Source organism: Rhododendron vialii, chromosome 13a, assembly GCF_030253575.1.
Source record: "Rhododendron vialii isolate Sample 1 chromosome 13a, ASM3025357v1".
Classification (NCBI taxonomy): domain Eukaryota; kingdom Viridiplantae; phylum Streptophyta; class Magnoliopsida; order Ericales; family Ericaceae; genus Rhododendron; species Rhododendron vialii.
The window spans coordinates 6,124,272-6,149,315 of NC_080569.1; the positions used below are offsets into that span (position 1 = coordinate 6,124,272).

Consider the following 25,044-nt stretch of genomic DNA (forward strand, 5'->3'; position numbering starts at 1 on the left):
AAACCTATCCTGATTGATTACCAATGCTCTGGCAGAAAGTAGAAAGCAGAGATGGTCCATCTTTTCTTGAACATGCATCTGTGGCTGTTTTGTTAAGATTCCCTGCTGCATCATTTTCTGCACATTTGTTAGCAAGCAGAAAAATACAGATGGTGAAAAAGGCAGCCCCCTAGTTTAACTTTTCATTTTGGAAGTTTTTGTTATATTGGCAAGATAGTGATATGCGTTCTTGTAAACTTACAAGTCTAAAACTTACTTCGATGTTTTTTACTTTTTGTAACTTTTTATTTAACTTGTCATCGTAATTTTTGGGATTAATCGTTCATCTAGACCAGACAAATCGGAAAAGTAAAAAAAATGACAAATATTGAAAAAGTTCAAAATAAGACGGCACTTAAGACAAATAAGACAGTTGGTTGATACTTTTTTCGTCTTTAGTAATTTTGATTTTGGTCATAATTGTTTTTGATTTTGGTAATAATTTTGTACTTTTTAGATTGCTCTTGTCGAGACGAATAATTAATTCAAAAAAATATCACGCAAATTTAACAAAAATTCAGAACAGACGAATAAAATAAACAAAACGAAAAAGTAAGTTAAGTTTAAAAAAACCCACCCTTAAAAGTGCCTGACTGCAGATAATAAAAGATATTGTATATTAATACAGGTGGTAGGCGGTGAGCGGCGTTTGAAGTCATTTTGGAAATTTAGATAAATAAACAAGATAATGTACTTAAACGTGCCTAATTGTCGTCCTAAAGATAATATTTTATTCCAAAGATCAAGACAGAAAATTTGACGGCAAGATGAACTAAACGAGTCAGGTCACTTGCTATAAATCCCTAGAACAAGAACACAGAGTATAGACTCTAGCTGTGGGTGTCGGAACACAACCAAAGGGCTTGCCCCCAAGAAGTCGCAAGTTCGAATTCCACTAAGTCCAAGCATTCCAAACCTTGAAACTACGGGAGGTTTGCCCGATCGTTAAGTTCAGGACCCTAAATTAGTCAAGTTGCACCCAAGTGGCGGGATATCCGGTTATAAAAAAAAAGTGTAGATCTTATCAAATCAATCTTTTGAAATTAACTCAAAGCCAGCAACAAAACAGAAAACAGGCATCTTCGAATTTCCACATCATCTCAATGGAATTTTACGACTGGAGAAATAGACCATGTGTAATTACGCCGAGAAAGTATATAATCTTGAAACAGGAAAATAATGCATTACAAACTGTTACAATTCAGAGACGAGAGAAGTCTGATACTCTCCTAAAAGGTCCATATCTCCAAAAAGATCAGAGAAGTTCCTATCAGTGTATAACCGAACAAAGGGAAATCAGCAGCACAACTTACTTTGGGTTGGATGATTTCTGCTTGGCCTTTTCAATAAGAGGTCTCAACTGCTTCTTCTCAGCAAGAATCTTGAGGAAGTTAAATAAGAAGGGTATGTAATTGTGTTTTCTCCGAATATTCTCCGTCCTCCACTTCTTAAATTTCTCCTCTTCCATTAGGATTTTCTCCGTAGCACCCTCGATCCCAGAATTCACTTCCGAAAGCTGCTTATTAAGAGCTTCCACACGACTGGTATCCACTAGTCTCTCCGTCTGCAATCCCGCCAGCTGCTGCAAGATCCGTTCCCTCCCCCTCTGAAGCTCTTTTAATTCAGCAGTATACATTTCTTTCCTGTTTTTGATTATGGCCATTAGATTGAATCTTATTTCGCTTTGGGAATACCTCTCAATCCGTTCCTGAATCACTGGTTGCACCATTCGTAGCCAATCCATATCACCTTGCCCACCCGGGCACTGTCCTAGGCTAATGGGTCCCTCCTTCAATCCGTCAAGTTCATAGAGCACACCGTCGACGGGTATATAGCTTATGAAATGGTACACGTCATCATCTTTTCCAGCAGACTTTTGCTCCTCTGGAACAAAAGGCTCAGGTCTTGCAAAACTGTTGTGGGCTGCGCGAATGGCTTCACTGTTATTGATGGCCAAACCTTTAAGCTCAGGTGGAAAGTTTCTTGTGAATTCTTTCAGGGCAGATAACTCGGGCCCAATATCGACATCTGGACAGTTCATGAGAATGGACAGGATAGCTTGGGTTGCACATGCATTATTAATAACCTGCGCAAGAACTATAGCTGGTTTATACAGTTTAATATTTACTGAGATGAGATCTAGGAAGAAAATACTAGATAGAATGGAAACTGACCTGGCTAGCAAAGAACAAGTTTGGATTGGGATCCTTGATTACAAGACGGTCATCTTTTTCCCCCGGACGCCATTTAAAAAGGAATATCAACCCATATACTGGCCTGTAAATTTGGGGAAGAAAAACAAAGGTGACTAGTTAGAGTCATGCCAAGAAGATGGAAGGTGAAGTACAGTTTAAACAATAAATTACCTTAGATTATTCAGAGAATCAAGGTCCAAAGAATACAACTCCTCAACCTGCTTAAACATATGAATGCAGAATGATCCCGTACGATAAATAGAAGAGGAAGAAGCCAAAGCGAAATGATGAATCTTTTGGAAACAGGAGGTCAGGTGACCAGCGAGTATCTTAAAATGAAATTATGATAGAGGCAGAATATCAAGACTCTTCTATTTGAAATTCAACTTCAGTAACAACGTAGCTCACAACTATGCAGAACAAGAATCAGAGTACGCAAGACAAATAGTGGTCCTGAGCCTTCCTGACTCTCTTGAGGAGACCATTGCAGCACCTAATATATTCTATATATGGAAACAGGGTAAAGACACGAAATTAGAAGAACTCGTACCAAACAGCTTGAACTGTCACTCTTAATGACATAGCCTCACTGGAATACTTTCTATTCTACAGTTCCATATCTACATATACAGATCTGAGACAATGTCATGCCCCTATAATTTTAATCCAAAGTTCCAAACCCTTGATTGTCAGACAAATTCCAGAGCACAAACACAGATATACGTCCTTAAACTGACAACATAAAAGCCTCGCATAAACTAAGAAGAATTTCTCAAACAACTGTGCACAACAAGCATGGCAAAAAGAAAATGAAGTATTTCCAGATTTTACCTGCACGCCTTTTACTTGCATCTGCTGTATAAGTTCTGTAAAAACACCTGAAATGCGAACCAAGAGTCTCAACAATCAAAACGGATCAATGAAACAGATCATCAGCACATTTAAACCCAGATAAAAAATAATTTGTACGTCAAATTAAAGTATGGATACTGATAGGAAACAAAACAAAACCAATGTCTTGTTTATATTCTCCTCAATTAGCCCAGCTAGCACATAATGGATGACAAAACATAACAATTTGGAATATAGTAACCACCACATTTGCATACAAAAATATCATTAAAACCAAGACAACTAAGCCTTGAATCCAAGAAATTGAGGTTGGGGACATGTATCCTTTTCTGAAAATCTTAAGAGGATTAATCACAAATGTGGTCATTTGCCATGGTCTTACAATCCAGTAAATGCAAGTGAAATACGAAGATTTTAGAGAAAAACCCGGATTGCAAGGGGCAAACCTTTAGAGATTTTTTCCGAATAAATTCACATTATCATGATCTCCCTAAAAATCATGCCACGTATCTCCTGTCACTAAGGACGAGGAAGAATATACGGTTTCACAACATTAACTCTTGCCAAAACTTGAAAGCAACAAGGGCAAGTACTCAGATGCTTACCTCCATTATTGTTCTTTCGCCATATATTGCATCCATTGGATATGAAATATGAAATATATGGCATAATTTTTCCTCTTACTATCACAAGGGAAAACATTATCCACTTAAGTACCTTGACTAATTCACCTCCCCAATCAGAAGGATCTTTTATAAAAAACATACCTAATCTTATAAGTTATATCGAACAAACGACAAGTGTAACAAATATATAAACTACGTGTAGACAGTTTAAAGAGGTGAAAATTGAAGCTAACAAGATTAATGTAAACCATACCGGGATCAGATTCGATCGTGCACCATGACATGATGCCAATGTTATGCTGCCACAAGACAATAAAGTCATTAAGAATCTATAGACATAAACACTAGTTGAAACGACTTGGAACATTTGTAATAAACTATGCCATAATATGCCAATTATAGACAATGTCACTGACTAATCACAAAATAGACTAAAAAAACCCTACAAAAGCCCACAAGTACGTTGTACAGAAGGGAAGTTTTTTCCTTAATTTTCTCATTGGATTGTTGCCAAAAGAATATGGCTACAAAAACAAGCTGTTTGGGTTAAATAATCAAGGTTTTTTTTTGTTTCTTTGTGTGTGTGTGGCTCTCAGAAAGAAACTACAATGTTTGGACTAGAAGGTCAAGCTTTTGGGTTAAGCTAGAGAAGGCAAACAAGTGTTTTTTTTCCGGTGCTCTTTAGCCAAAAATCCGGCTGACTGAGACTTCCCAAACAGAGCCGTAGGGCTGTAGATGAGCCAACAAAACGTTGCTCACCGCTGAGAGAGAGAGAGAGAGAGAGAGAGAGAAGTACGTCTTATTACCGTCGCCGGAGCTGCAGAGCTTCGTCCGATTTGAAGATTTTGGTGGGGGTTGTTGCAGAGATTCTGATCTATTAGCAATTTAGGGCTCACCCATATATATACATTCTTAAATTTCACAAAACTTACCCTACGACTTCTATATACTACATATTTACCCTACCCAAAAGTTACTAACGTTTTTGTCTCGCCAATAACCCATTTTTCCGAACGGAAATGATTTTAATACTCCCTTTCGTTTCATTGATATTTCATTTTTTATTTTCATTCATAAAAAAATTACAAATTTACCATTCATATAAAAAAGTGCCTCAAAAGGTAAGAGTAATTTATTAGTTTCACTTGAAAAAAGACAAAAAATAGAATGTCAATTAATAAAAGAAGAGTGTGAAAATTATTTTTCTTTTTTAAATTCTTATGATCTGTTTGGCAGAAGAAGGGAGAGCATAGGCAAGTTAATTCGGACCCCTCTTATTAGGTATTTGGTTCCTTCTTTGCACCTAGACCCTTATAAGGCCCTCATATTATTGTTTTATTCGTCCATTTTAATCCATCCATTTCAACAACCAAACAAAACTCTTCATAAATTAATTGTGACTAGCTTAGTGGGCTTGCTTCTGATTTGATATAATTATAATGCTTGTATTCTCCTATTGCATGTTATAAAAATACAAAAAATATTTCTTAGTTAATCCCTCCTTATTTAATTTCCTTTATAACATATATCATATACGTCATTTTTTCTTATCCAAAAACTTGGCCAATTATTAGGTATTTCCGGGGTACCATGTAATTTTGACATGTGGTATTCTTTGCAAAAAAAAGTTTGACATCAAACAATGTGGGCCATTGCTTGTCTTTCAAGTTTCAACCACCGAAAAAAAGAATTATAATGTTCCTATGGAATAATTTAGTACTACATAAATGGATCGGAATATCTAAACAATGCCACATGATACTCCGAAAATGCAAAAATAATTATTCTAAAAGCTTTGTCCACGCACTAAACGAGAAGTAATTATTCTATGCCCCTGGATGTCACTTGGCGGTGCCCTAACTCTTCTCTTTATCACACATTTATTTGGGCTACCCACATCTTGCGACGAAAACCGCACAAACGTTTGGAAGAAAAACAGTTTGGGGCACCATGTCGTGGTGGTCAGATGGATTGAATAAAATTTTCCTTTTGACATTTTCCCACCCTCTCTCCCCCTCCAAAATCCCAACTACCATTCTTCTACCCGTCTGAAAGAAACAACAGTCTCGAGATGAACGACCCTCAAAGCAAACACAAACTTTTAAGCAATGCAGATACAGGAAAAAGCGAAAACATATGCATATAGATATAGTGAGAGAAAGTTAGTACTGTAATTCTTACACTTACTTGGGTGGATGATGTGGAGGAGACCGTCGTTTATTTCACTCAAACAGAGCCTGTCGGTGGCTGTTCGCTACAAGCCGAAGCCGCCACTGGCGTTAAGGACGTCGCTCTGCTCATTATCACCTGACGTCAGTCCCGGCGCCGTCGACATTGACGGCGGCGGCGGAGGAGACAGCATATCGGTAGTGGAGGCGAAGAAGCTGATGAGACTGGTGAATGTGGCGGAGCTGAAGATGGAGTTGTTGGAGGGAGGGAAGGAGGCGATGGGGTACTCGGAGCTGCTTAAAACCTGCGAGAGTGTTGGAGTTGCCAAGTCGCAGGAAGAGGCGGCGGCGTTTGCGCGAGTTTTGGATGAGGCGGGCGTTGTTCTGATCTTCAGAGATAAAGTCTATCTTCATCCAGATAAGGTATTGCACTGGGCTTGATCTCTCCTAATATCTTGTCATGTGAACGATAGTAGAAATACGAATTACGAAATCAATAAGTCTACGTACACTTCTACCTAACCTACCGACCGCTCCTTTTGCCATCCTGCGTAAGAAAATTACACAGGAAACAGACGTACATGGGAATAGGTGTCCTTTCCTGTACAAGGTGGTGGAAGGTCGATTTGTTGCTGAAACCAGTAGTCGTCATCGTGGTAAATTTGTCGGAAAATTTGTGATCTGATTCATTTTTGCTCTGTTTGTGTGTCTTTTGTGGGGTCTTTGTCTGGGGTTGGGCTTTTCCTGGAAAAAAAGATATTCACTTCAGCAATGGAACAAGATTCTCCCTCTAAGAGCATATTCGCCCCTCACTATTATTTTCACTCAATTTCAATTGACATGTAGCACTTTAATAGGCAAATGCAAATCGAAGCATAAGTTTGTGTTAAAAACTTCATCGATGGTGAAGTTGAAATTGGAGATGGAGGAAATAACCTTCCAAAATTGGAGTAAAATTACTAGTTTTTCTTGACTTGGTCCATATTTGAGTTGAGTAACAATAATGATTCACACACATGTGTTTTTGCACATATCTTGCACATACATTTTTGTGGGGCCCATATCGGGGTTCCACAAAATATATTCAAAAACATATGTGCAAGTAGCATGGTTGAGGGTGGAGTGAGCGTTTTGGCTTTTGAGTCAAACAAAGGGGTAAGGGCCGGAGATGCTCCAAGATCACGTATTCTCCCATGGTTTCTCAAACTCAAAGCCGACAGTGGAAAAAAAGTGCCATGTTGCTCAAGTGTTTGAAGAGAGATTGTGGGATCTGGCTCGAGCCATTTTTTGGGTACCATTAGGCACACATCTGGGGTTAAATGTGGCACAAGATTTGGCTAGTCTATGATCTGGATTAGGATTTGATATGGTTTTTATGTGATTGTGACAAATTATGCCTCTGGCGAAGAAAAATGGCTATGGGTTGGAGATCCTCTAATTTTTTCTCTTCACTCTTTTAAGGAAGTTAAGTTTGAAACGCACAAGTACCGTTCAGAATTGGAGATCCTCTTCTCTCTCCCTTGCGCTCTTATAGTTAAATTGAGTTTGAAGTGCACGAGTACCATTTCTCTCCACCGGATATTTCCAAGTCTCCATATTGGTGGAGACATTGTGGCCTGCGTTGAGAATTAGAGCCAACAACTGGTTGTCGGCTCTTATGAAAAATTTCATTGCAAGTTGCTTCGTGGTAACTGGTAAGAATGTAGAAAAAGGATTATGTGTTGTATGGTAGGTCAGCCTTTTTGAAACTTTCTTGGTATTGAAAAACATATGTAAAATGCTGTAGGTTTATTGCTTTTAGCAGCCCCGTCCTCTTTCCACAAGGTGGTGTTTGGTTGTACTTCATAGACTTCTAAATGAAGCATTTCGTGGGTGCTTGGTGTGTTTGTCTTTCGTATATTATCTTAATTCACTGTCTCTATTGCTCAGTTTGACTGCCTTATTCCAAATGAGAATAAAGGTTTTGCGTTATGGTCCTTATGGATCAGATAAGTGCTGGCATTTGAGTGAGTCTGAAGAAGTTTTTTTAGTTCACTTCAGTTTCTTCTGGATAGAAGCTTTATATGTTTGACACTGTAGGGAGTGGTGGCCACTCATCAATGCGTGTGCAATGTTTAACGATTTCACATTTTTTCCCTTCGAAATGCATCCATGACTAAAAACATTTTGATCTCTATGTATATCTTCCCCAGCTTGAATTGTTTCCTCCTATTCTTTCTTCTATAGTACTTTCTAAGGGCTCTTCACCATCTCTTAGAGGGCCATGATTGGCATAGAGGACTGAGTAAAAGACCGTACTCAGTTCTTCAGATTGCGCTATGTAGGTAATTCGTAGTTTACTTGGTTGTATGTTTCTATCCTTAGGCATGATATGCTTGTCATATAACCTCAATAGGAGCCCATCCATCAAAACAGATGACAATGTGCCCATCCAGGCTATATATAATCAAATTAACTTGCACGTGGCGTGGTTCTTCTTTTCATGTCTATTTAATCCTCAAGCTTGTTGCATGGACTTAACTTGGTTTTCCAGATGAGATTGATTGTTTTGAGTTATGGACAAGTTGTGAAATGGCATTTGAGTGAGAGCCACGGGTCATTTTTCTGTTATTAGAAGCCTTACATATTTGAGATTAAATCCAAAACTCATACTACGGATTTTTTTGCTCTTTTTCTCCATTTTTCGTTTATATGTTCAGGTGGTGGATCTGGTTAGAAGAGCAGTGCCCCAAGCTCTGACTTCTGAAGATATCTCCGGAATGGATGAACTGAAGAGGCTTCAGAATAAGAAAGAAGAGATCGACAGGCTGGCACATAAGCAAGTCCGGTGCATCCTCTGGTCAGGGTTAGGGTTAGCTGTTATACAGGTTGGGCTCTTCTTCCGTCTAACATTCTGGGAATTCTCGTGGGATATTATGGAACCGGTTACATTTTTCACAACAAGCACCGGCATAGTCATTGGGTACGCCTACTTTCTGTTTACTTCAAGAGACCCCACTTACCAAGACCTAATGACAAGTCTTTTTCTATCAAGGCAGCGAAAGCTGATCAAGAAGCATAATTTTGATGTCAAACGATTAATTGAGTTACAGAAGGAATGCCGCTATCTGCTAGATACCCCTGGTTTTTCCAAAAACCGATAGGGGTAGAACTGGAATCTCACGATGCTTTTCACTAAGCATAAGCCCAAGTTTGTCTTTGACATCTTTCTAAGACTTTATACTATTATCACCATCCAGGCCTTCTACTTTTTTGAGGCTTGGAATGTATGTCTAACTATTACCGGTTTCCTGACCCGACTTTTCATGTGACGCTTCGTTTCACAAAGATCTTTCTTTCCCCCTCATTAGAAAGGACTCAAGCAGGTTAAAAATGCTTGCTTACGTTAACCAAGTTGGTTACATCCTTTTCTAAGCCTGTAATCAATGTTGTAATAGTAAACTGGTTTTGTTGTTTGTTGTTTGTTGTTTAACAAAATTTCAGTTACCTGGCATGTGATGTGTCCAACATTAATTGTGGTAGAAGACACTGTACATAATCAGAACTGCAGGTGCAAAATTTGTTGATGGTAGCCAGGCGATGTGCAAGCATCTTTGAACCTTGAGCAGTAGCCTGCAGTGGATCCGAGCGTCACCGATTTTGTAATCCTAAGAGGTCTATCATCAACTTAACCTTCTTTATGTTTTAAAATGCTTTATGGAAATTCGAACTGTCAAGATTGAACAGTGGTACAAGAGTTCCCATGCAACAAAGAAAGAAAAAGAAAGGCAAATCCAATCACTTCTTTGGGTGAATAAAAGAGGTGAGAAATGGTGGACTTTCATTGGTCAATTTCTGTTTCTGTGGTGAGATTTGGTGAGAAACCCCAATCCTTTCTTTTCTCACTATCCAAAGGGGCTCTCAAGGCATGGGATCTTCTATCCCCAGAATTTCCTTCCCCCATGTCCCACTCCATTCCCAGAAACAAGATTACGCCTCAAGATCCCTTTGTTTTGAGATTCTTGCAGCATCTTGTGGTTGGGAGTGTATTAGACATGTGGACAGGGCCTCCAACAGTTGGGCTCTTAGAACCATTGCCTCCGCTAGAGCCGCATTCAACTCAGACTGCAAGTGGGACACCTGGCGCTGTAGAGATGCTACGAAGGCCACGCAACCGTAGACGGGGTCTGCAAGCCGAGCCTTGGCTTCGTAAACCATGCTGGTCACTGCATCTTCTCTGTCAGCAATGGGAATCTCCTGTTTCAAATATCAGGTCACATGGAACATGATAGAACCAGTTAACTTAATGCGTGAAATGATTGACATCAATTACTTTGATTTCAGGTCAGGTTTTACTTGCAGCATTTTGCAGACGTTGCTGGCACCGAAGACCCGGTGCACGGCTACGAATTTCTCTGGTTCAATGGGTGGAAAGTGCGGCAAAAGGATGCAGTCCTTCATGCATCGCCAACGGAGGATTCTGCAAGCAGCACAAGGCATTTTAATCCTGGCTGCAGCTGATTCCATTGCTGTGCGCACAGCCGGAGGGATAGTTTTTCAACACTGGGTGGTGTTTTTCTGAACTCATTGGCTTGGTATTTATTAGCCAGTAAGGATGATCTAGATACTCAGTAATTTTGTTCTTAGAAATATCTAATTAGGTACGGCTGGATTTCTGAAGTGGGAGGCAATCTGCGATTTCACTGGCTGCAAGTTGCAATTATCTTTTTTTTTTCTTTTCTTTTCGAAATTGAAGCTTGGAATTTTTTAGAAAGTGCTAGAGGTAGATTTATTTATCAGTTTTGGAATAGTTCTATCACTATTCTTTGGATTATGTTACTTCTTTTTTTATTTTTATTTTTATTTTTTTATAGGTATGAAAATTTGAAATTTTTGGAGGGGTTGAAATTTGTGGAGGGGTGCAGGAACAAAACTGCTTCAGATGCTTACTTTGTAGAATCTAATAATTCCCAATTTGTGTTTATAATCATTGTTTATGTCAACAGTCGACTTTTTATTGTCAAAAAGATGAAACAGGAGACCATCTGTAGAACATGCAAGGTGAAACCATGCGTGAGTATCAAGCTCGGGCACAAGATTATTTTGAAAGAACTTTTTAGCAGAGCTGTTGAGGGGTAAGGAAATTGTTACAAGACCAGAATCAAGTTTGATACTATTATCAAGCGCCCATTTGGTTGGTCTCATTGAAGACAAATTGGACTGCAAAAGTGGTGAAAATTGTAATTTTTGGCGTTTGAATGGACCAATTAGTGGAAGGGATCACAAAGCGCTCGAGGGTCAATCTCACGTAACATGACAGATAAAATACACAGTTGAATTTGGTAGGTATTGAGTTTACTTATCCTGTGGGGTTCTCAGTCCTATCCAACTGAACATTGCCAATTATCATCGATGTAGAGGGGTGTAAGCAATGACCACAACCACTGGACTGCATGCCAAATAGCCATTTCTAAGGATACCTTAACCCACTGGTGAAGGCTTACTACTAGTAGTAGCTGGTGGATGGATTCAAGCTGCGGAAATCACCTCCTTAGACATACTTGGAGTGAGGCTGCATTGCATCACCACCCTTACGAACCTCACTTTACCATGAGCCTCGTGCATTGGATTGGTCTTTTCTGGACATTTTATCGGATTGGTCTTTTCTGGACGTTGCTATCTATTTCATCCAGAAGACCACACTATCTGGACATGGGATACTGCTTTCCTTGTCATTCTTATGCAGTTATGAGAGAGAGAGAGAGAGAGAGAGAGAGAGAGAGAGAGAGAGAGAGAGAGAGAGAGCAATTTGCCATAAGAAGAGTCATGTACATCCATTAGACTTTAAACGGGTTGTACTAGCTACCGAAAATTCTCCTTTTCAAACAACATGAAGTCCAATTCTTGACGAACCAAGCATAGATATGTTACAAAAGTATATACATGTTATTCTTCTTAAATATCATAAACTCACTTTCAAGGCAGCTCAGCAGTTCAAGCACAGACTCTTCTGCAGATCCATAGAAGTGCTTCAAAATATCAGAAAGTGAAACCTGCATATTGCAAACATTATCGTCCATTTAAGCTTTCCTAGTCCGCAAGGAAAACAATAGGCAATAAGGACTCATTGATCATTTAAAAGTTATAGTGGACTAAATCACTCACTCCTTGATCGTAGTTCTTAATCCAGTTTAACAATGAACTCTCTGTTGCCCCCACTGCAAGAGGGTCTTCTTCTGCTGCATTCACCTTTTGGCGTTTGCTTAGTGAAAGCAGATCATCGTCATAGACCAGCGGAGCAGAGTCTGCTCCGTTACAGTTACCCAGAAAATTATGACCAGCAAAGTTTCCAGCTGGTCTTTTAGATTCACAAGGTCCTTCCACGTGGCATGGATGACTGGATTTCTGTAGTAAATCCGATGTCTCATTACTTCTGCAGCTAGAGAGGTGACCAGGTGGAATTACTTCTTCTGGCGACATCCCCAAATCTTGCATTGCCAAACATGCCTTGATATGTGCATAAGTTATCTGGCAACATTAAGCATAGTTACCATTATCAAATTAGAGGAAATAACAGGTGAAACCAGGCCTGTGTATCATATCGAAACCAAATATTTCCTATCAAGAAATGAAACTGTATGGTTCAGGTGCAAATAAAGGCCATAATTAGTCCATGTCTTGCCCTTGACTCAAATGTTTACTCACTTGAGCAACTGAGTAACTATATGAGTGGAAGCTTTATTTAAATAAGGTAGATTTCAGAGATGCTGTTGAAAAGGCACTACGTATATGTAACACAGTGGTTCTTAATTCATACTGCTCACCTCTTCTGGTAACTCATCTTTGATAGGCTTCAACTTGTCTTTTGAACCAACTTTTAGGATGGCGGTCTGTATATGTCCATAAATCTCACATGTTAGTCCCATTTCCTCAAGGAGTCTGGCCCAATCAATTGGATATCCTTCTAGGGCAGCATCAACAACATATCCGGCAACGGTTCCTTCTTTTATTGGAGCTGGTCTACTAGGAACATTCTACAACCCCAAAAAAAATGCAGAAAAAGAATTAAAACAATTAATGAAAAGAGCATTAAAATTAATCACATAAACTGTGGGTCGCCGTTGGCTACTTACAGCAATTTTTTGAAACGAGAGACCGTCCTCATGCCACATTTTCCAAGCTTCATATTTGGCTGGTGTTATTTTTCTGTCCGGCTTTGGTACTGCATGCATTGTTGATTTTGCAATAGTAGGTTGTATTTCCGTGATCCCGTCTAACGAAAGGTTTAAACGTTCCGATAGAGATTTAACACTTTGAATGAAACGATCCCCATACTTCGTCAAAAGGTGCTGCAGTATCATTCAGCCTTTGGTTCAGATACAGTTTAGAAAACTTGTTGCTGAAGTATTGGGGGGGAAAACCCATTAAAATCTAGGGTTCCTAAAATGAATTTTCTCACCATCAAGAGCAAAAGGTTCTGCTCCAATACTAATATAGTTGCCACTTATTTCTTCCTTCTACAGGTTGCTGTTTTTCCAACAAACAATTGTGGCTAAAACCATCTCTTTCAACTCAAATCCAAAAGGTGTTCAACATCCTTGTGCTGCATCCAGGTCAACGGGATGTTCAGCAGGTTCTTTTGTCATTTTCCCAGTTCAACGTGTCCTAGTGAAAATTTATTCTTGAAACCTTGGGACATGAAAATGTATGCCCTCCATCCTTAATAGTGAATCAAACTACTAGTTAAGGATACAACATGATTGCACTTGAAAATCTATAACTTTCCAAAAGTACCCTTTAGATACCCATGGTGAGTTTGAAATTTGGATTTCAAATTCACAAGGGTAAGACGGGAATAATGTCAAAAATTGTCTTATTGACATTACAGAACGACCAAGTAAATGGAATAATGGACTAAAACTGAGGGATGGAAGGAGCATGTGAGTTAGACTTATCAGGATGTCTCCCCACATCAGAATGCATGGAAGTGAGTAAATCTTTAAAAGTGAGTTAATCGCTCAGCCAATCAACTGAATATATACAAGATACATAATGTTAATGATTGACTAAGCAACCCGCACAAGAAATTTGCGGGGAGAAAACAAAACAAAATATGGGCGAGCACAACATGATCAAAGACAATAAACTAGGAGGAAAATAAAATGAAGAATGTAGATATGGTATACCTGGTTGACACCATCAATGTTTGCCAGCCTCGCTTTAGTAGATGGCCTCGTCAATGCTATCTTTTTCAATGTTTGATCACCGCATAAAGCATAACTGCAAGTGGAAATATTCAACAGCAGGAACAAAAATAGTTGCTTTCCTACAAAGCAGTTAGGAGTAGCCACTGTTGATTTATTACGAGAACTTACGGAGCAGTTCCAACAGCTCTTGCAAGCTTCATTCTCTCTTCCAAGAGCATGTTATAGAGTTGTCCCTCAGCCTGAATCAGGAAAGAATGATTACCTCAATCGTAGTATGTTAGAGAGGAATGCAAAATAATCTTGTTAAAAGTCATAGAAGTTGAGTAAATATTGCCAAGCTATCATAAGATCGATCTCTTAGTTTAAATCTTATTCAAAGAAAAACTAAGTCATTAGTCAAAGGTAGCTTAACCAAATGAAATCTATGAAAAGGAATTGTGAGAGAAGAAAGCGCATCTTTGGTCAATCTCTTAACACTAATTTGAGATAATATGTGCAGCAATCAAACATAAAGAAACTAACAAGAAACTTACATGCGATTTCCACAATAGCAACGCGACAACCAGAAAGAATGAAAAAGAGAAGGTTATGGTCGAAAAAGCACAAGAAAACAAGTCTACCTTTTTCCTACTTAAAATACTCTACAATCTATTCATTCCCTTTAGCAGGTTGGAAGCACAAACCTCTGACAGACCCTCATATTTTGAAGGAGCCAAACCATTGACCTCTCCAAATTCACTAAATTTGTTTCTGTGTTCCTCATCACCAGACATTTCACTAGTCACCGGCAGAACCAACATAGGTTGATCATCAGGTTTGGAAGATCTCAGAAACTGCAATCCTTTAGGACTGACACTGGTCCACAGAAAATACGTTTATTTCAGCACTCTCATTGCGTGTTCGATCAGAAAGATGCCTTGTTAGCTGCAAAGCTTAAGAATCATTAACTATTTAACTGATACCAGATGGCATGCTGATGCTCAAAAGCTACATTGACGACAAGAGGTGACAAAGATTTATATAAATGAATGCAATTAAATTAATAAATGAATTTCTGCGAGTTCATTGCTCACACGGTAAATAAATATTGGGGAAAAAATTACCTTACAATCTTAAATGTGTCTCTAATTGTCTCGGTCAAATAACCTGCACACATTGCAGATTCTGCTAAGAAGCAGTCAAATAGAAATTATAAATGGAAAACTTAGAAACCTGGTTAGCCCTGCATTGCTTACAGAAAAAGTCTCCACTCTCCACATACATACCATGAGAAATTAATTGGTAAGCTAGAGCTTTCCACCAATTTGCTGATAACTCTTTCCCAAGCCCATGAAGTGGAAGCTTGTCAAACTGAGCATTGATAATTTTCTTGGCCTGTGATGTGATGCACAAAGAACAGATGGAATCAGGAAAATAATTAGCAGAACAGCCATATGAGACAAAGCAAACAGTGATGAAGATAATAAGATATTCATAAACCAAAAGACTGTCATTAACAACTAGATAGATAACTTTCTACAGATCCAAAATAGTTGAAAATTTCCTGTTCATCATCAAGATGTGGGAGAGTTATTTTGTGTTTCGTAGAACACCAGCACCAAATATAGTGAGGTGTACCCAAACTCTGTGAGACATTGAAAAACTCTGAGAGTTATTTTATTTTTGATCGACGCACAAAAATAAAACGAATTGCCTTCCCTTAAAAAATCCTATAGAAGTACCGAAAATTCCCTAAATTTTGGGCAAGAGGTCACTGTTACCAGGACCACCATAAAGTTGGATTGGCAACATGAGCTGCCTGTTGTACAACACCAATCTACCTCCACACTACTTAACAATATATTGCCAAGACAATATCTATATGAAGCCGTTCAAGACACTGCATCCAACCATTTCAGGCTTTACTAGAGAGATGAAAGTGACCAACATTCAAGAGCATCAGTGATGGTAAAAATTCAAAAAGAAAACCATCCTTATCTGTATCTGAGGCAATAGTTAAATAGTTCCTCATGTCACAAGCTACCACATTTAGTCAAGGGTTTGGAAAAAAGAGTACCCAAGAGATCAAGTTGCATAGCAATCAAAATCTCATAAAATATGAAGATTATGAGCTTCCTGTTGGTCCATGATTGAGTTATTAGTAGTAAATTCAAATATTTCAGCATCCTCAAAACCCACGTGCATGTCTACATGCAACGTTGGTGGACCGGTTCATACTATACAAAAATGTTTTATTCTTAAAGGTGATTTGAAAATCTGTGGGGTGTTATCTACATAAAAGTGAAAGGTACAATTCAGTATCAGAAAAGCATTAAAGGTTACGAGTGATAAAAGAAAGGTGAACAACAAATAAAGCACAAAAATGAAAAGCTGTTTCCACCAAGATCAAGCACTTAATGAACTTCCAATCTTAAGGTAATTGAATGGTCAAGAATCTGAAGTTTATATTGTCTAAGAGACTGACTTCAGACACACCCCACAAAAAATAGAACAATGATTCAACTGCCCAGACATGCACACGAGCTATTTCAAAAAATGCAAATTATGCTGACAAAGCTTACTCGAGATCCACGAAGAACATCTATAGGCATATTGAGGCCCCAATTACCCCCACAAGACTGAATGCTTGAAATTAGAAGAAATGCTTCTCTAGACATGTCACTTTCCTTCCTTGAGGTGGTGCAGTTATCACAAGTTCCTGCAAACACGTATGAAGTAACAATCAAAGATTCATTTAGTAACAAATACCGGTTACAGTGTGGCATTCTTTGGAGATCTTTGTTAGCAAATTCAGTATGGAAAGGAGTCCTAGGTATGAAAACGTTATCAACTACATTCTCACTGTCCCCACAGCTAAAGATGACAAGATCCCAGACGAAATGACGAGTTCAATGACAATAGTTATGGTATGTGTGGAAGTTCGAGCTCTACCAACAAGATTCAACCAATATGCTATCATATGGATATGATAGCATACGACATCATTTAAACATATTAACCATGTCCTTCATGTGACATCTCCCTATGGGGGAAGTATAGTTATATTATTATTATTCTGTTCCTGACATTTTTCCTTCTTCCCTTGAGATCTAGTTTTTCCTCTTGACATCTCACTGATAAAGCTCTCACCTGCATGGACAGTAAAGGAAGCAAGTAGCCTTATATTGCAGGTGGCACAATGAATGGGACAACCACATTTCTTTTCTTTTCTTTTTTTGATAAGTAATTATATTAGAAAGAAGGCATTAAGATAATGCCACGTATGTGAAAAAAGGCCACAGATAAAAGGCCCTATACACTGAAAAACCACATTTCTACAACAGAGTACCTGAGCTATGTGCAGCACTCACTTTTCTAGCACTCCGAACATCACCGTCCCCAATATATTTTGACACATTTTTGCCTTGTTTAGATGAGTTTTTGAAAAATTTTGGGTTTGGATTTTAGATAATGAGTGGAGAAAGGAATTAGAGTAATAATTGAAGATAGGAGTAATGAGTGGAGAGAGATAAAGAGAGAAATGAGAATAATGATTGAAGAGCAGAGAGAGAAATAAGAATAAAGATTAGAAGTAGGGGTAATGAGTGTTTGTTGAGTTCGAATTTTTTTTTCAAGTTTGAATCCAAGCAAGGCATTTCCCTTTCAAACAATCTGACTGAAAGTGCTGATTATATGCCAATTATCAACTTTACTACCATATGGTAAATAATTGGTGCTCATTATAACCCCGTTAACTATATTAAAAGAAACAACAAATATCCCACCATTGTAATATAAATTATATTTAACAGGATTTCCTAAATCTTCAATAAAAAATATATAACTAGATTTACTTTCTCTTGTATGTGAAAAGCTCTACTTGACAATACAAAAACCATTACCCATCCGTCATCTAAATATCCAGCAGAAAAAAAAAAAGGTTCAGGTTCATTCTCGAAAGATGATCCCCATCAAATGATAGTAGCAACCCCAAGCCACTGCTAACAAGCTATATCCACCAATCAAATAAATACAAGTTTGATAAAGAAATACTGACCAGAAATTACTTAAATTAAAAATCTCAAAAAGAAACAGATGCAAAGTAAAATGCAAACCACATTTGTCAGGTGCATTTTTTTCCCCAAAATAGTCCAGCAAAAATTTTCTTCTGCAAGTTGTAAGCATGCAATAACGTTTTGCAGCCATAAACGACTCCATAATAGCTGTTCTTTGACTTTCCTGGTGAAGAAAGACCAAATAGCAAATAAAAATGCAGTTTAATCCGAATCATGCAACAACGTTTGGGAAACGCCTGAATTGACACTTGAAAATTAAATTGGAAAAAAAATTTGAGAAATAATAGCGAAAAAATTTCACTAAACTAAGCAACATCATTAGCAGAAAAGTAGTTACCGAGCTTGCTTCTCCACAATAGAAGTCAGCTTTTCCAAAGTCGCCTCCCGTATAATAAAGCCAACACATAGAAGCAATGCCATCTCGACCACATCGCCCACTTTCTTGGTAATAGGACTCTAAACTCTTTGGGCAGCCATAATGCATGACATTCCTTATGTTTGGCTTATCAATACCCATGCCAAAGGCAATAGTGGCAACCATGACATCAAATTCATCTCTGATAAATGATCTGCAACGGGAGGTGGAAGGATCAGTTGTACGTACAGATATATTGATCTTCCAACGAGCGGTATGGCGGAATTTTGAACAGATGGAAGTATACACCAAAATCATATCCTTTTGGGATAAAAAAAATGATGGCATTTTATGCTTGCAAAATATAAAACTCGAATAAAATGTCCTTGCGAACACTCAAAAACCATGTTATAACTTTGCAGGCTACCACTATAGCTAGTTGATAGAACCATCAGTGGGAAAGGTGGAAAACCTGTGTGACTCCTCGCGAGCTTTATTACCCATTTGACCATGATACATTCCAACTTTAATTCCTGCCTTGAGAAGTGACTCGAAAATCTAACAAACACATGATGAAAAAAAGTCACAAATAGACAAAAATTGTTTAGAAAGACATGACTCCATTGCAAGAGCCAATAATGAAATATAGTAGTTTCAGCCCCTTAATTTGAATCAGAATGTGTGATGATCGAGCCGGGTTTTTGGTTCATGAATATCTTCCAACATGACGTACAAACCATGAAGCACATCACCAGGGTCCAATAAGATATTGTTATTGCTACAGTTGTTGCTTGTTTCCCCATTGACATCATTTGATTTCAGGACAAAGAGATCAATATGTAACAGGCAAAGAATGAAAGCCTTTATACTAAAATAATTGCGATGGCAAGGAAGCTATGAGTTGTGTTCACAATTCTAAGTCAATATGCACAGTGCCAGCACACAAACAAGTAGGTATTGAGACCCTCTGATCAACCAGATTCAACAAGTAAATAGAAGATGGTATAAGAGGGTAGGATTCCCCACCAATAAAACAAAACAACTAAGTCAGACCACTTAAGCCCTGTAACCCTTGCTAGATGCCCAAATTGTATTCTTAGGGGGTTTTCCTTCATGTCTATTTTGACATAAATTTAGTCATTGCTTAAGCCATCATCACCGGAAAAAACTTTTTTGGCCCGAGGCCTTTGACTTTCTAGTTAACCAGCAGACAAAGTACAAGGCAACTTTCCCTTTGCATTTGCATTGAAGAAAATCATTTGACAAAGTACAGTCAATATAATACTCTAACCTTGGAATGCAAAGGAAATGAAATATTCTCTGCAGGGATCTTCTAGAACGTGCACATGTATTTGTGCTCATTTGGAGTATACACAGACAGTATTAAAGCACATGGGAATGCATTACAAACAATACTCAATTGATGTAAAACCATATCTTTGCACGTTTCTGTTTTCTTCTACCATATAAAAGACAGTCCCTTCTGTCCTTCCCAAAAAGGGATACCATGCACCCAATTACACAAATGGAATTATTTGAATTGTATGCTGTCAAAAATAATAAAAACTAAAGACAAAGACGTTGGGAGAATGACCTGTTGAACATCTTTGATGGTTGTACAGTATATAATAGTTGATCCAGCAGTTGCCACACATTTAGAGACTTCTCCAACAAGCTCATCCACAAATAAAGCACCACGACTGAAAGATTTGACTCCATAGAAAAGATTCTTGCGATCAAAGGAGCCAATAGTAACACAAGGATCTCTCATCTTAAGTGAATTCATAATATCCTTCCTAACCCTGGAATAGTGAGAGGGAAAGACAAATAAATCTGCATCAAATCCTCAAGCACACCAAGTACGAGCAAACTTGTGCAAAATATGTGAGAGACAGACACGCAAAAACCTAATAACATGTTGGAACATTGATGTATATTGCTCATGAATTCATGCACCTGCACCTGCACCTGCACCTGCACCTGCACCTGCACCTGCACCTGCAGGCCACACACACAGGCTCCTTCCCTCCCTCTCTTCAAATATGTTTATACTCATCCATATGAAGTAAAGGCAGAAATGAATTCATATTTGCGGATGGGGTTCTAGTTTTGTCCAAAATAAGTAACTTTAGGACATTGTCATATCATGTAGCAGTAATATGGCAGAATAAAAGCGCCATCAAGTTTGAAGAAATTAACCTAGGATACACTAAGATTGAAGAAATTAACCTAGGATACACTATTCATCTTTATCATATGACAGTAGCCTGTAGGTATCTGGAGGGCCTGCAGTACCCGAGAAATATTCAAGAGCAAACCCTTTGCCACATCTTGTAGTATTCAAGAAGTGTCTGATATTTCTTTGAAATGACTGGACAAAATTGAATTATAAGTGGGGGTGTTTCTAGAAAATATTGGATATGTATCCTAAAGTATCGAAGAAGTACCAATATGTAGTAAGGATGTGAAGTGGCAAAACTAACTTCCAAAATATCTAGTGCTTTCATAAGAAATCATCCTTGTAGTCTATTTGCAATTTTACATACACACTCCTAGAGTTTGAAGATGTTTTCACTGAGATCAGTATAGCATTCATATATTAAGTTAAATGAATGACCACCATAGAATAACCCACGACAGTGTTAAATATGAGAGAAGAGACGTTTTATTGAATTCGATAAATAACATGTACATAGGGTCTTGTATTTATACAAGAGTAGAATGCTAAACTATAGAAACAAAATCAAATTCTATATTATGAAAAGGTAATCAAATCCTTGATCCTAATCAACTATAATCAATCACAATATTTTCATTATTCTAACATCCCCCTCAAACTCAAGTAGGTCTACCAACTTGAGTTTGAAAAAGCCCAGAGCAATCAAGAACAACAAAGCCAAGCCAAGCCAAGAGAAGCCAAGAGAGAGAGAAACCCAGAACAACCAAGCCAAGCCAAGAGAAGCCAGGAGAGAGAAACGGTTAGGAGAGCCAAAAGCCGAGAGCCAAGTACCAGGAGAATAGCCAAGAAGAAAACTAGGAGAAACCAAGAAAAGCCAAAAACGAAGAAGCCAGTAATCGAAAAGCCACAAGCGCTGGTGGTGCTGGTGGTGAAGAGGCATAGTGGGTACAGGCAACCAGAAAGCGTGAAGGAGATTGACAAAGTAACTAAGTGTCTGGCGGACGACAGCGAGGCTTAGGCCGCCCGCCAGGAGCGAATATCCATAGGGCCTAGATTTTATAGCTCTGATACCATGTTAAATATTAGAGAATAGATATTTTATTGAATTCGATAAATAACATGTACATAGGGTCTTGTATTTATACAAGAGCGGAATGCTAAACTATAGAAACAAAATCAAATCCTATACTATGGAAAGGTAATCAAATCCTTGATCCTAATCAATTATAATCAATCACAATATTTTCATTATTCTAATAGACAGTACCAAAAATTGGTATCAACTTGCACCCTAGCACATAAGTAGAAATGCATACTTTTCAGTCGCAGTTGCTGTTAATCCAACAAATGGAACATTTGGAAGAGTACTGCGTAACTTGCATAGCTGTTTGTATTCCACCCTGTGAAAACAGAAAGTCCTCGTGATGAAAAGGCATAGGAGATGAATGGATCCAAATAACAAATGCATTATACAAGAAAAATGCAAAAAAGAGTGAATGATTTATACAAGCTTATTACTACCAAGATATGTGTCCTCATTTCTAGTTTGCTTTTGTAGTAATATTTTCCTTTGTCCCAATCACAAAACATATTTCTGGGGTTGGGACAATATACTCATGGAAGAAAAGGACAAAGGATGATTGAAAGCAAAACTGAAGATGCACCCAGATACTCAAGCTCAACTGGGGATTTACTCAACTGTAGGTTGTTAACCATCACCTCAGTGTAGAATAATCCAACCTCAGTTTGACTCAGAGGTCCACAACTAACAAATTGGAGTTAAGCACTCTACACTGAGGTTGCAAGATGATTTGAGCCACTCACCGCTCACAAAAAGATTGGCTAGAAAAGGAGAAACATTGGTGAAATGAAGAGAACACCTGTTCTACTACAAAAGCTAATGATTTCCAAACCAAGTGTGCGTGCCCTTTCCTTCTCTTGGCTAGTCTTTTTTACAAGCGTAAGAGTGGAAAACATGAACTGGACTGAATGGCATAAAAGTATAACAATCATTTGGAAAGGACTAACGAATTCAGGATTCTATTTTCTTAAGTAAACTGTAAAGATGCCAATGGCCAAGGAACACTAACAACCAGAAGAAACAAAACTCCAGAAAGTACAAAATAAAGACAAGTACTAAATAGGGTGTCTTCATTGGTAGGTAAGGGGAAGGTGCTAGAATGAAGCATCAGTCCCTGCACCAAATAAATCAATGCAATGCAAGGTTAATCATGTCAAGAGCAGCCTTACAGTCACAAAATACTAGAGCTAATATCTAATCCTATCAATGCCTTGTGCAACCATCGCACCTATTTTTTATCGTCACCACAGTAAAACTTGTCAAGGAAGTGATATATGTCAAAAGCACACAAACTTCATATGAGTAACTACAAGATCTGTTAAGCACCTAACCTGAAATCATGGCCCCACTCTGAAATGCAATGCGCTTCATCAACAGCCAATAGACAAATTCCCCTGTCTAGCAAATTCGACCAAAAACTGCCATGAAAGAAACCAAACATCAGGAAAAATTCAATTACGAACATTTAAACAGAGGTTAAATGAACTCTGGCATAGAAAACACAACAAAGAAACTTTACAAGCCATGTGTTTGTGCACACAAACTGACATGTGAATGCGTGAAACCAAGGGTCTAGATTCAGTTGATTTATGCAGGCATTCGGAATTCCTAAGCATGCATCTTATCAAATTTTCGATAAAAAATGTTAAAAAAGATGATGCCCTCCCAACCTCATCCAACCAACTTGATGTGCCTAATGCCCTAAATGAGATCTGCGGCCAAAATACAGTGTTCCAATGCATCTTATAGCCATGTGCAAAAAAGTATACATCATGCCAAACTTAAATCACCCTTAAAATAACCAGTTCATACAAAACTAGAGAAGCAACTCCCTTGTGGCATTGTACAAAATAAGCAACAACAGTGAAACATAAAAATTAATCTGACCCTTTCTTTTAGAAAAAAAACATACGAAAGCCATACTCACCTGTTAGAAATTGAACACGCCTTTTCTGGAGTCATGTACAGAATATCAAATTGACCACTCTCAGCACTACGTTGCACGCTAGAGTCAGTTTGAGCACTGGAGAGATGTTCGGCCTTAATGCCTCGCTGTCTTAAAGCCATAACCTATACCAATACAAACAGTTTAATAAACCCATGGTATTCACGAGGAAGAGTGGGGTAATGGTTATTGCTGACAAACCTGATCTTGCATCAGAGATAAAAGAGGGCTTATGACTACAGCTGTTTTCTTCACAATCAGTGGCGGAACCTGATAGCTTTATTACATTATTCAAGACAAGGGTCGTTAGCAAACTAGTTTTCAAACCTTTAGAATTAAAATTAAGCGGAAAAGAAGGCAGAAACTAAATCAAACTAATCAATTACCCCCAAAAAAGGAAGTTATGGAAAGAAGGCTAATCTTACCACAATGACTTCCCACTTCCGGTGGCCATGACAACCAAGCTATCCTTTCCCTCCAGAATTGTCTCAATGATCTCTTTTTGGTACGGGCGGAAGGTCGAGTATCCAAAAAATTTCTGCAACATATATTGAAAAAAAAAAAATTAGTCTTTAATAGTACACTACTAAAAAGTTTCTGCAACAGCAATAAGAAGAAACAACACAATGCTCAACGTAACATGAAAATATGTGTGTATACTCTTATTTTTAACCACTGATTCTTCTGGCCTAGGGATCCTAAACTTCAACCTCTTCTTTTTTTTTGGTAATGCAGAGTGTCCCGGGCCCACTTGTTCGCACCTCGTACTAATCCCTACAGCCCCTCTCACAGCCGATTCACACACCATAGGTGGGGGTGAGATGACCCCAAGAGTTGTTGGTAAGGAGAATCAAACATGCGACCTTAGGATGGAGCAAACACCTAAATTTCAAGCCAAGACCACTTGGCCAACCCCTTAGGGTTCTAAACTTGAACTTCTATTCAAGACAACTTGGGTTTCAAAACGTGAATTCGAATGAGCAGATCAAGAGTCCTCGCTTAGATCACTAGCAACAGAACAAGCAATCGCGTATATCTATGAGTCTAATAAGGCTACTGTAACTCTGAGAGGCAATCTAATCTCTTGAGAAAAAGGAAAAGAAGAGAAACCTTAAGAGCGAACTCCATTTTGTTCGCTTCGCCGTCGAGAGAAAACGCCGAGGGCTGGAGGCGTCGGCGGGGAAGAGGAAAAACCTATCAAGGGCGAAAAATGGGGACGATGATCGAGACAGGAAGGTAAAGTATAGCTTGGTTTCCCGCGCTTCTCCAATGGGGCAAGATGATCAAAAAAATCTCAATTTCGTCCCTGTAATTATGATTGTATCAATGTAAACCGTGTAATTGATATGTAGTCTCAATTTCG

General features: G+C 38.4%; 4 protein-coding genes across 6 annotated transcripts; 1 reads left to right on the forward strand and 3 right to left on the reverse strand.

The window, feature by feature from the left end:
* Positions 1-1,157: 1,157 nt before the first annotated feature.
* LOC131313789 (ubiquitin carboxyl-terminal hydrolase 2) lies at positions 1,158-6,039 on the reverse strand. Of its 3 annotated transcripts, none has more exons than XM_058342302.1 (6): positions 5,900-6,039; positions 3,966-4,011; positions 3,066-3,112; positions 2,406-2,452; positions 2,214-2,316; positions 1,158-2,125 (listed from the first exon to the last, which is right to left on the reverse strand). In XM_058342302.1, exons 2-6 carry the CDS (start codon positions 3,994-3,996, stop codon positions 1,349-1,351), a joined length of 1,005 nt encoding a protein of 334 aa, XP_058198285.1. In that variant the 5' UTR covers positions 3,997-4,011; positions 5,900-6,039; the 3' UTR covers positions 1,158-1,348. The 3 variants fall into 3 exon arrangements, with proteins under 3 accessions (XP_058198285.1, XP_058198284.1, XP_058198283.1); XM_058342301.1 differs by lacking the exon at positions 5,900-6,039 and adding an exon at positions 4,509-4,637; XM_058342300.1 differs by lacking the exon at positions 5,900-6,039 and adding an exon at positions 4,519-4,627.
* Positions 5,908-10,679, forward strand: LOC131313790 (calcium uniporter protein 5, mitochondrial-like). The gene is made up of 2 exons (XM_058342303.1): positions 5,908-6,303; positions 8,580-10,679. Exons 1-2 carry the CDS (start codon positions 5,908-5,910, stop codon positions 9,021-9,023), a joined length of 840 nt encoding a protein of 279 aa, XP_058198286.1. The 3' UTR covers positions 9,024-10,679.
* On the reverse strand, positions 9,850-10,386 carry LOC131313813 (LOB domain-containing protein 4-like). The gene is made up of 2 exons (XM_058342320.1): positions 10,216-10,386; positions 9,850-10,116 (listed from the first exon to the last, which is right to left on the reverse strand). The coding sequence occupies exons 1-2, from the start codon at positions 10,384-10,386 to the stop codon at positions 9,850-9,852; spliced, it is 438 nt and encodes a 145-aa protein (XP_058198303.1).
* A 976-nt stretch (positions 10,680-11,655) lies between the features above and the next one.
* LOC131313788 (uncharacterized) lies at positions 11,656-25,044 on the reverse strand. The gene is made up of 20 exons (XM_058342299.1): positions 24,792-25,044; positions 24,107-24,219; positions 23,883-23,958; positions 23,664-23,806; positions 23,068-23,154; positions 21,972-22,055; positions 20,071-20,278; positions 18,949-19,034; positions 18,459-18,690; positions 18,161-18,284; positions 16,628-16,764; positions 15,332-15,440; positions 15,170-15,212; positions 14,750-14,921; positions 14,235-14,305; positions 14,046-14,139; positions 12,993-13,208; positions 12,684-12,893; positions 12,025-12,387; positions 11,656-11,912 (listed from the first exon to the last, which is right to left on the reverse strand). The coding sequence occupies exons 1-20, from the start codon at positions 24,807-24,809 to the stop codon at positions 11,787-11,789; spliced, it is 2,712 nt and encodes a 903-aa protein (XP_058198282.1). The 5' UTR covers positions 24,810-25,044; the 3' UTR covers positions 11,656-11,786.

Coding starts and splice junctions, on each gene's coding strand:
- LOC131313789 (XM_058342302.1), bottom strand. CDS start 3,996: ATGTCATGGTGCACGATCGAATCTGATCCCG. Junction 2,317..2,405: donor GATTCTCTGAATAATCTAAG/GTAATTTATTGT, acceptor CCAAATTTACAG/GCCAGTATATGGGTTGATAT. Junction 2,126..2,213: donor ACTTGTTCTTTGCTAGCCAG/GTCAGTTTCCAT, acceptor GTTCTTGCGCAG/GTTATTAATAATGCATGTGC.
- LOC131313790 (XM_058342303.1), top strand. CDS start 5,908: ATGATGTGGAGGAGACCGTCGTTTATTTCACTCAAACAGAGCCTGTCG. Junction 6,304..8,579: donor TCTATCTTCATCCAGATAAG/GTATTGCACTGG, acceptor TTATATGTTCAG/GTGGTGGATCTGGTTAGAAG.
- LOC131313813 (XM_058342320.1), bottom strand. CDS start 10,386: ATGGAATCAGCTGCAGCCAGGATTAAAATGCCTTGTGCTGCTTGCAGA. Junction 10,117..10,215: donor ACGTCTGCAAAATGCTGCAA/GTAAAACCTGAC, acceptor TATTTGAAACAG/GAGATTCCCATTGCTGACAG.
- LOC131313788 (XM_058342299.1), bottom strand. Junction 23,807..23,882: donor TATCTCTGATGCAAGATCAG/GTTTGTCAGCAA, acceptor GTATTGGTATAG/GTTATGGCTTTAAGACAGCG. Junction 18,285..18,458: donor ATTGTGGAGAAGCAAGCTCG/GTAACTACTTTT, acceptor TTTCTTCACCAG/GAAAGTCAAAGAACAGCTAT.